This window comes from Coregonus lavaretus (genome assembly GCF_964263955.1).
Source record: "Coregonus lavaretus genome assembly, chromosome: 27".
NCBI classification, from domain to species: Eukaryota; Metazoa; Chordata; class Actinopteri; order Salmoniformes; family Salmonidae; genus Coregonus; species Coregonus lavaretus.
This window is the reverse complement of record NC_140014.1, coordinates 40,769,227-40,780,660: the sequence shown is the minus strand read 5'-3', so window position 1 is coordinate 40,780,660 and position 11,434 is coordinate 40,769,227. Positions and strand designations below refer to the sequence as shown.

General features: G+C 43.7%; 1 protein-coding gene across 3 annotated transcripts; it reads right to left on the bottom strand.

Moving 5' to 3' along the window:
• Positions 1-927: 927 nt before the first annotated feature.
• Positions 928-11,196, bottom strand: LOC311102737 (zinc finger protein 513-like). 3 transcript variants are annotated; one of them, XM_084144112.1, is made up of 5 exons: positions 11,160-11,196; positions 10,647-10,794; positions 5,090-5,203; positions 4,358-4,987; positions 928-2,275 (listed from the first exon to the last, which is right to left on the bottom strand). In XM_084144112.1, exons 2-5 carry the CDS (start codon positions 10,684-10,686, stop codon positions 1,413-1,415), a joined length of 1,647 nt encoding a protein of 548 aa, XP_084000238.1. In that variant the 5' UTR covers positions 10,687-10,794; positions 11,160-11,196; the 3' UTR covers positions 928-1,412. The 3 variants fall into 3 exon arrangements, with proteins under 3 accessions (XP_084000238.1, XP_084000240.1, XP_084000239.1); XM_084144114.1 differs by having other exon boundaries at positions 5,090-5,200; XM_084144113.1 differs by having other exon boundaries at positions 11,156-11,183.
• Positions 11,197-11,434: the final 238 nt, after the last annotated feature.

Genomic DNA, 11,434 nt, shown 5'->3' with positions numbered 1-11,434 from the left:
GCTTCGTAAGAAGCATTTCAAGGTCCTGGAGTGGCCTAGCCAGTCACCAGATCTCAACCCCATAGAAAATCTTTGGAGGGAGTTGAAAGTCCGTGTTGCCCAGCGACAGCCCCAAAACATCACTGCTCTAGAGGAGATCTGCATGGAGGAATGGGCCAAAATACCAGCAACAGTGTGTGAAAACCTTGTGAAGACTTACAGAAAACGTTTGACCTGTGTCATTGCCAACAAAGGGCATATAACAAAGTATTGAGAAACTTTTGTTATTGACCAAATACTTATTTTCCACCATAATTTGCAAATAAATTCATTAAAAATCCTACAATGTGATTTTCTGGAGAAAAAAATTCTAATTTTGTCTGTCATAGTTGACGTGTACCTATGATGAAAATTACAGGCCTCTCTCATCTTTTTAAGTGGGAGAACTTGCACAATTGGTGGCTGACTAAATACTTTTTTTCCCCACTATATGAATCATGATAACAAAGTATCCTATCAGGTAGTAATGACCAGAGAATATAACAACAATATGATAAAGTTTAATCCTACCAGGTAGTAATGACCAGAGAATATAACAACAATATGATAAAGTTGAATCCTACCAGGCCCATGGGTGTTGGTGCTCATCTTCTGTGTGCTTCGGTCACACACACAGACACACACACACTTTAGAGAAACACTGAAAAGTGCATGCGTAGATGATCTGAGAGCGTCTGCTATCTTACTACTATCCCAGTCACGTTTTGCATAAGGGTCCCTGATAATATGACCCCCCACCCCCACCCACCCCCCACCATTCAGTCAGGAAACACCTGTTGACACAGCCACATACCCTAAACTAGAGAGAAAGAAATATATTGTCGATGGACTACCAGCATCACACATCCCACCCAAACCAATCTGCAAACCACTCCGATTACGAGCACAAACCCACAAAGGTTCTTTATTTCAGTATTGGAGAAATGTATAAGGCAGCGTGACTGTCGCCCAGTCTATTCGCTGAGTAGCCTTGCACTCAGCTGTGAAACATTGTTGAAATAATTATTATTAACAAAATAACTCAAATATCATCAAAAATAAACACTTTCACAATTAGGTTCATTGCAGTTTACAAAAAAAAATATTCTTTGTCACACAAACATGAAATACATGATTTTGAAATGGGCTACAACTCAATCAAAACAATTTCAAACATTGGATCCACTGATTTAAAAACAAGATCAATCTCGAATGGCACGCCCACACGCCATTTAATGCCCAAGGTAAAAGTCAGTGCAGCATTCAGATCAAGAAAAACAACTCATGTAGCTCCGCCTCTAAAGGCACCTGAGATAAGCCCCGCCCCTCTGAGGCCTGAGAGCAGAGGAAGGGGTCACCAGTGTAACACACACACACACACCCTCCCCCCCCGGCTACATCTCTCCCTCTCTCTGGCTATGGATCCCTGTCTCTTGAACCCAGTGTTGGTCTGTGGAATGTGGTGGTGTGTCAGTTTTCTCCTGTGTGTTCCAGTCCTCGCAGTCTGCTGCAGTAGTGTCCTGGTGTGTGTGTTTATCCCAGCTGTCGGCGTTGTGTCCGTGTTTCCTCTGGTGGCGTTTGTAGTTGTCCCAGTGTCCCGTGGTGTAGTCACACTCAGCACAGCCGTAAGGCTTCTCCCCCGTGTGTCTCAGCATGTGTCTCTTCAGGTTCATGCTCTGGTTACAGCTGTAGCCGCACACAGAGCAGTGGAACGGCTTGGCTCCAGAGTGAATCCTCTCGTGGCGCCTCAGGTTGGCCAGGTTCCCGCAGGCGTACGCGCACTGGGCACAGCGGTAGGGCTTCTCCCCTGTGTGGACCCGGAGGTGGCGTTTAAGGTTGTCCAGGTGGGCCGAGGCGTAGGAGCACTGCGGGCAGCGGTGGGGTTTCTCCCCGCTGTGGGTGTGGGCGTGTCGAGCCAGGTGGTTGGGGTAGAGGGAGAGGAAGGGGCAGAGAGGGCAGCGGTACAGTTTACTGGCTCCTGGCTGGAGTGTGTTACTGGGTGTGTCAGTGGGGCTGGGGCTGGGGGAGCCTGGTTTCTTGGAGATGAGTGACTCAGAACATTGATTACACACCAGCCCTCCGCCCTCCCCCTCTGTCTCTCCCCCTTCTCCCTCCAGGGTGAGGCCGCAGGATCGACAGCAGAGGGGGAAGAGGAGGTCAGGGAGGGGGGCGGAGGGGGGGAGACGGGGGAGGAGTGGGGTCTGGAGGAAATCAGAGTCCTCCCTCACACACACTGTCAGGTCTGACACCACGGCATCTGGAGGAGAGAACATTACACACACATTAACACACAACTAGGGGTGTGACGGACTGTTCAGTAATATAATAATAATAATATAATATGCCATTTAGCAGACGCTTTTATCCAAAGCGACTTACAGTCATGCGTGCATACATTTTTGTGTATGGGTGGTCCCGGGGATCGAACCCACTACCCTGGCGTTACAAGCGCCGTGTTCTACCAGCTGAGCTGGGACCTTGGTCATCTACTAAGGAAATGGCCTCTATAACAACATTTTATTTATTTATTATTTATTTAGGCAGTTAAATGTAACAAAACATTATTTATAAAAAGCAATATATTAATATGGTTTTTGAACACTATAATTTGTTTACCAGCATGATGGCTGTACTTTTAGTTCATGGTTGACACAGCTTGTTGGCCATTAGTCAATCTGCATTTCTCAACGAGTTCAAATCACATGAATGCATCCAACTGGTATTTATGACTTCACAACTGGTAAATTCCCACCTCCCACATGGCTACAAATGCAGCATCAGAGTGGAAACTTTACACCCCTATACACAACCCAATGACCGTTAGTTCCGTAACCAGCCAACCAAACAGGTTCTTCCTCTTTTATAACAGTTTCAGGAAGTTAACCAACACTTCTCCTTTCACTCGGAGCTGTGTACTACAGACATTTTACATTACATTTTAGTCATTTAGCAGACGCTCTTATCCAGAGCGACTTACAGTTAGTGAGTGCATACATTATTTTATTTTTTATTTTTTTCATACTGGCCCCCCCTGGGAATCGAACCCACAACCCTGGCATTGCAAACGCCATGCTCTACCAACTGAGCTACATCCCTGCCGGCCATTCCCTCCCCTACCCTGGACGACGCTGGGCCAATTGTGCGCTGCCCCATGGGTCTCCCGGTCGCGGCCGGCTACGACAGAGCCTGGATTCGAACCAGGATCTCTAGTGGCACAGCTAGCACTGCGATGCAGTGCCTTAGACCACTGCGCCACTCGACATAATGTTCTCACTAAAACCATCCTCTATTCTCTAACATATCACTCAGAGTATGAGTGAGTACCTTCAACGCTGTTTGGGTAAATGTGTTGAGCAGGTGTGTGTGTACAGTACCAGTCAAAAGTACTCATTCCAGGGTTTTTGCTTTTATTTGTACTATTTTCTACATTGTAGAATAATATTGAAGACATCAAAACTATGAAATAACACATATGGATTCATGTAGTAACCAAAAAATTGTTAAACAAATCAAAATATATTTAATTTTTTAGATTCTTCAAAGTAGCCACCCTTTGCCTTCATGACAGCTTTGCACACTCTTGGCATTCTCTCAACCAGCTTCAGGTGTGCCTTGTTAAAAGTTAATTTGTGGAATTTCTTTCCTTCTTAATGTGTTTGAGCCAATCAGTTGTGTTGTGACAAGGTAGGGTTGGTATACAGAAGATAGCCCTATTTGGTAAAAGACCAAGTCCATATTATGGCAAGAACAGCTCAAATAAGCAAAGTTCCAGTGAAGGGAAATTTTTACGCTACAGAATACAATGACATTCTAGACAATTTTGTGCTTCGGACTTTGTGGCAAAGGTTTGGGGAAGGCCCTTCCCTGTTTCAGCATGACAATGCCCCCGTGCACAAAGCGAGCTCCATACAGAAATGGTTTGTCGAGATCGGTATGGAAGAAATTGACTGGCCTGCACAGAGCCCTGACGTCAACCCCATCGAAAACCTTTGGGATGAATTGGAATACCGACTGCGAGCCAGGCCTAATCCCCTCAACATCAGTGCCCGACCTCACTAATGCTCTTGTCGCTGAATGGAAGCAAGTCCCTGCAGCAATGTTCCAACATCTAGTGGAAAGCCTTCCCAGAAGAGTGGAGGCTGTTATAGCAGCAAAGGGGGGGGGGACCAACTCCATATTTAATGCCCATGATTTTGGAATGAGATGTTTGACGAGCAGGTGTCCACATACTTTTGCTCAAAAAAACGACTTCCAGTCATGCGTGCATACATTTAACGTATGCTCTACCAAATGAGCCATACCGGACCGGTGTGTGTTTGTACTGACTGTGTACCCTTACCTTCACCGTTATCCCGGTGTGTGTGTTTCCGTCTGCTGCGTCTCGTCAGCGTGTGTGTGCGTTGCGGCCGGGGCTCCTGGCTGTGTGAGCGCTGGTGCCTCCGCAGGTTCCCCAGGGAACTACAGGCGTAGCTGCAAGCGTTGCAGAGGTAGGGCTTCTCCCCGGTGTGTGTGCGTGTGTGTCTCTGCATGTTGACCCTCTGTGTAGAGGCGTAGGGGCAGTGGGGACAGTGGTAGGGCTTCTCTCCATCATGGGTCCTCATGTGGCGTTTTAGATGGTTGGAGTAGCGAGAGGAGAAACTACACAGAGAGCACGCGTTCAGCTTCATACAGGCTTCTTCATCACCCGCCTTACTCCTCTTCCTGTCTTTCCTCCCGTGGGATTGGACGGCTGGGGTTGACTCCTCCCCTTGTGAGGTGTCCGCCAAGGCTGTGTGCGATTCTGATTGGACCCCCTCCTCACAGGTCGTGCAGTAGAGTCCCGCCCCCAAGTGTAGTCCCGCTCCTAGGTCAAGGTCGGCCCCAATCAGTTGACCACACCCCTTACAGGAGAGGAAGGCTGGGAAGGTGGAGTCATCCGGAGCTGGAAGGCTGCTGGAGCTGTCATCACTCAGAGAGAACTCCGTCATACCTTGTAGAGGGAGAGCGAGGGGGGGGGGGGGGTTAGAGAGGGGGGATACAACAGCATTTAGTCAAGGACTCGGAAATCCGTGCGTGTGGGTGTGTATCTGACCTGTGTCTCTGTCCAGTCCCATGATCTCTGTGTCTCCAAACTCACAGAGCTCTCCACTAAGCAGGAAGTCACTGTCCAGAACCAGGCATCCTGGATCACTCTCCACACCGTCTACTGCAATACACACATCATCATTACACTACACCGTCTACTATAATACACAACATCATTACACTACACCGTCTACTATAATACACACAACATCATTACACTACACCGTCTACCAGGGGCGGTGTGTTCAATAGGGCGATATGGGCGACGCACTGCCAAACGGGAAAAGGAAGGGATTTTTTTTCTAATCAATTATATCACGGCAACAGTAGTTATCAGTGTTGTAATCTAGACGTCTGATCTGCCACAGTGCCACTAAATGTCCAATCAGGCTAAAGTCGTGCTTCAAATGGCCCCCCCCCCCTTTTGGGGCGATTTCAGTCAGGTTGAAAATCGCCCAGAAGTCTGTCATAGACTCCCATGTAAAATCTATTTTTTTCAAATATCAGAGCTTTCAATACAATCTCTATGGGTTTCTGAGGGCTTGCACTTACGCGCTTTCGTCATACGTAACATAACCATGAACGTAACTAAGAAAAGAGCGGGTAGCAGCCTCAATCAATTCACTACTACTATCAAAATGGCTAGGCTTCAGTCCAACTCGATTGTGTCTTTGAAAGAAGTTCCTTTTTGTCGGCGAACAAATGAAGATAAATTGGCAACGAAACAATTAGGACCTCCCAGACCAAATTTAATAATTCAACAGGTTTCTACTAAAGGGGGGAAGTCCTACACCCGAGGATTTTCCAAAAATTGGTACGAACGAAAAACCTGGCTAGCAGGCTGCGATGTAGCTAATGCAGTCTTCTGCTACCCCCTGCTTACTCTTTCACCCTGAAGGCGGCACGGCAGACAGCACCGCTTGGACAGCGACTGGTGTGTAACGGACATGCACCATCTTTCAGGAAAGATTAAGAAACATGAGCTGTCAAAGACCCACATGGATAGCTGTTTGAGATTGTCTGCTTTGGGGAGAGTGAACATTCCCACTCAACTGGATGAGGGATACAGGCTAGCTGTCCGCCGCCACAACGATGAGGTTAGTGTTGATAATCACAAGTTTACTGGAGAACTGAAACTGACAAGGCTGACAAGATAGGACCCTTTTGTCCATTGTTATTGGATAGGAACATAACTTATAACCAGCTCCTGACCTAAATAGATCTTAGCACAACATTTTACTCAACATATCATATTCCATATTCACTATAACAAATATATTTACTACGACATTAGCAAGAACCGCCACATCCTCAGCCGGCTAATCCAGTGTGTGAAGTTTTGCGGAGTGTTTGAGTTAGCTTTGCGAGGCAAAGATGAAACTGAGGGCTCCACCAACCCTGGTAAGCCAACACTTTTGAGATCAGTCAATAAATGCTTCTGGTATTGACTTATATGCTGCCCCTGTCTTCATGTTGTTGCTGGACATATCTTTTTTAAAATGTGTGTAGGTCACCTAAATCATCAGAAAAATTGCCCCCCCCTGAGAATTTTTTCAGGAGCCGCCACTGCCGTCTACTATAATACACAACATCATTACACTACACCGTCTACTATAATACACAACATCATTACACTACACCGTCTACTATAATACACAACATCATTACACTACACCGTCTACTATAATACACACAACATCATTACACTACACCGTCTACTATAATACACACATCATTACACTACACCGTCTACTATAATACACACAACATCATTACACTACACCGTCTACTATAATACACAACATCATTACACTACATCGTCTACTATAATACACAACATCATTACACTACACCATCTACTATAATACACAACATCATTACACTACACCGTCTACTATAATACACACATCATTACACTACACTGTCTACTATAATACACACAACATAATTACACTACACCGTCTACTATAATACACACAACATCATTACACTACACCGTCTACTATAATACACAACATCATTACACTACACCGTCTACTATAATACACACAACATTATTACACTACATCGTCTACTATAATACACACAACATCATTACACAACACCGTCTACTATAATACACAACATCATTACACTACACTGTCTCCTATAATACACACAACATCATTACACTACACCGTCTACTATAATACACACAACATCATTAAACTACACCGTCTACTATAATATACACAACATCATTACACTACACCGTCTCCTATAATACACACAACATCATTACACTACACCGTCTACTATAATACACAACATCATTACACTACACCGTCTCCTATAATACACACAACATCATTACACTACACCGTCTCCTATAATACACACAACATCATTACACTACACCGTCTACTATAATACACAACATCATTACACTACACCGTCTACTATAATACACAACATCATTACACTACACCGTCTACTATAATACACAACATCATTACACTACACCGCCTACTATAATACACATCATCATTACACTACACCGTCTACTATAATACACACAACATCATTACACTACACCGTCTACTATTATACACACAACATCATTACACTACACCGTCTACAATTATACACACAACATCATTACACTACACCGTCTACTATAATACACACATCATTACACTACACCGTCTACTATAATACACACAACATCATTACACTACACCGTCTACTATAATACACAACATCATTACACTACATCGTCTACTATAATACACACAACATCATTACACTACACCGTCTACTATAATACACACATCATTACACTACACCGTCTACTATAATACACACATCATTACACTACACCGTCTACTATAATACACACAACATCATTACACTACACCGTCTACTGCAATACACACATCATTACACTACACCGTCTACTATAATACACAACATCATTACACTACACCGTCTACTATAATACACACAACATCATTACACTACACCGTGTACTGCAATACACACATCATTACACTACACCGTCTACTATAATACACAACATCATTACACTACACCGTCTACTATAATACACACAACATCATTACACTACACCGTGTACTGCAATACACACATCATTACACTACACCGTCTACTATAATACACAACATCATTACACTACACCGTCTACTATAATACACAACATCATTACACTACACTGTCTACTATAATACACACAACATAATTACACTACACTGTCTACTATAACACACAACATCATTACACTACACCGTCTACTATAATACACACATCATTACACTACACCGTCTACTGCAATACACACATCATTACACTACACCGTCTACTATAATACACACATCATTACACTACACCGTCTACTATAATACACACATCATTACACTACACCGTCTACTATAACACACACAACATCATTACACTACACCGTCTACTATAATACACACATCATCATTACACTACACCGTCTACTATAATACACAACATCATTACACTACACCGTCTACTATAATACACAACATCATTACACTACACCGTCTACTATAATACACAACATCTTTACACCGTCTACTATAATACACACAACATCATTACACTACACCGTCTACTATAATACACACATCATTAAACTACACTGTCTACTATAATACACAACATCATTACACTACACCGTCTACTATAATACACACAACATCATTACACTACACCGTCTACTATAATACACAACATCATTACACTACACCGTCTACTATAATACACATCATCATTACACTACACCGTCTACTATAATACACAACATCATTACACTACACCGTCTACTATAATACACACAACATCATTACACTACACCATCTACTATAATACACAACATCATTACACTACACAGTCTACTATAATACACACAACATTATTACACTACACCGTCTACTATAATACACAACATCATTACACTACACCGTCTACTATAATACACACAACATCATTACACTACACCGTCTACTATACTACACAACATCATTACACTACACCCGTCTACTATAATACACACAACATCATTACACTACACCGTCTACTATAATACACAACATCATTACACTACACCGTCTACTATAATACACATCATCATTACACTACACCGTCTACTATAATACACACAACATCATTACACTACACCGTCTACTATAATACACACAACATCATTACACTACACAGTCTACTATAATACACAACATCATTACACTACACCGTCTACTATAATACACATCATCATTACACTACACCGTCTACTATAATACACACAACATCATTACACTACACCGTCTACTATAATACACATCATCATTACACTACACCGTCTACTATAATACACAACATCATTACACTACACCGTCTACTATAATACACAACATCATTACACCACACCGTCTACTATAATACACACAACATCATTACACTACACCGTCTACTATAATACACAACATCATTACACTACACCGTCTACTATAATACACACAACATCATTACACTACACCGTCTACTATAATACACACAACATAATTACTATAATACACAAAAGAGGGGGGAGGGGGAGAGATAGGCGGGAGAGATAGGGTGGAAAGCGGGAGAGAGGGGTGGAAAGCGGGAGAGAGGGGGTGAAAGCGGGAGAGAGAGGGGGAGAGCGGGAGAGAGAGGGTGGAAAGCGGGAGAGAGGGGGGGAAAGCGGGAGAGATGAGGGAAAAGCGGGAAAGAGAGGGGGGAGAGCGGGAGAGAGCGGGAGAGAGAGGGGGAGAGAGCGGGAGAGAGAGGGGGGAGAGAGGGGGGAGAGAGGGGGGAGAGCGGGGGAGAGGGGGGGTGAGGGAGAGAGAGGTGGGGAGAGCGGGAGAGGGGGGGTGAGGGAGAGGGGGGAGGGCGGGAGAGAGGGGGGAGGGCGGGAGAGAGGGGGGAGGGCGGGAGAGAGAGTGGGAAAGGGAGAGTGGGAAAGGGAGATAGGGAGAGAAGGTCAGGCAGGGGTGAGCCTGTAGAGGAAGTGGAGACAGGAAGTAGAGAGGGGGAAGAGAGGAAGTCCAGGATGAGATGAAACACATCCATGAGTGTATAGAGGAGGATGACACCAGGTGACCCAACATATAATCATGCACACATGCATGACACACAAAGGAGATCGAGAAAATAAAAAGTGTGTTCAGTTGTGTAAGCTGGCGGGGGTTTAGCAACTGTGTACACCTCAACTCGGTTACTAAATGACCTAATCCTGTATCAAAGTTATATATAAATAAAGATAATGTAACTATCCAAACCCAAGACTTCAAATCAGTACAAAGATGGATTTGATTGATTAAGGTTACAGTTAATCTAGTTACCATCCATGAGCTAGGGATCACTCCTGTAGTACGTACACGTAGCAAAATATCTCTGACATTGAAAGATGTAACCAAGACTCAAAGGCCATCCAGCTAGTTAGCTTTGTGATAACTCCTTCACTGCCCAGTCGATAGCATGGCTAGTAGCTAGCTAGGCTATTACACTTTACTTACGTTTCACGGGCTGTGGGTTCGACTGTTTTCTCCTCGGCATTCTTCCTCTTCTTTGTCTGCCTCGCTGTCCGTCAGTCAGTCGCAGTTCCCGCTGTGGTCTGGTGGCTCAGTCAGCGCGTCATTCACCTACTCTGTCATCTTCCTCTTCCTCCAACGGACAAAAGCAGTATCAGTGCCATCAAACACACTAGTTAGCTAGCTAAATATGCTGGGACTGGCTGACTTAGTTTGCAATTCTAACTTGTTAGTCAAACCGAGAACATCATTAGCTAGGTAACTCTATTAAAACACAGTGAGCTATAGATAGGAATTGGGCAGATGGAAGCTAGCTACCGTTACATATAGCTCAACTATCTAGTGGTCAGTATTTAGGAGAAAACAAACAAACAGTAAATTACGCAAATTCGTTTGCTGAAATGTAAAGGTTACAGAACAAGCTAAATTTATATCAATTTAAAATGTCGTTCAAGATATATTTTCAACAACAACAAAAAAGAATATGCTCTTACTAACTTCCTCGAAGGTCCATTGTGTACATACTGCAATTTCCTGGAGCGTGACGTCAGAATCATTCTAACCTACTTTCGGATCTTGGGGCTTGTAGTCTTTAAAATGTAGTCAGCTAACTTTGTACAGTTATCACATCCACACACTACAGAGCCAACAAACATTGACTTTTTTTGAAGAAAAAATAAAATGTTCTTTTTTCATAAGCCTCTTTGTAGAATACTAATTTCAAGTTCAAGCTAATTGTTGAATTGTGCATGCAAATAAGTCCTGAAACAGCA

What these genes read in the sequence shown, in the direction of transcription:
- LOC311102737 (XM_084144112.1), bottom strand. Translation starts at nt 10,686, where the DNA reads ATGCCGAGGAGAAAACAGTCGAACCCACAGCCCGTGAAAC. An exon ending in GGGACTGGACAGAGACACAG is followed by an intron (nt 4,988 to 5,089) that starts GTCAGATACACA and finishes TCCCTCTACAAG; the next exon opens with GTATGACGGAGTTCTCTCTG. An exon ending in ACACCGGGATAACGGTGAAG is followed by an intron (nt 2,276 to 4,357) that starts GTAAGGGTACAC and finishes TCTCTCCTCCAG; the next exon opens with ATGCCGTGGTGTCAGACCTG.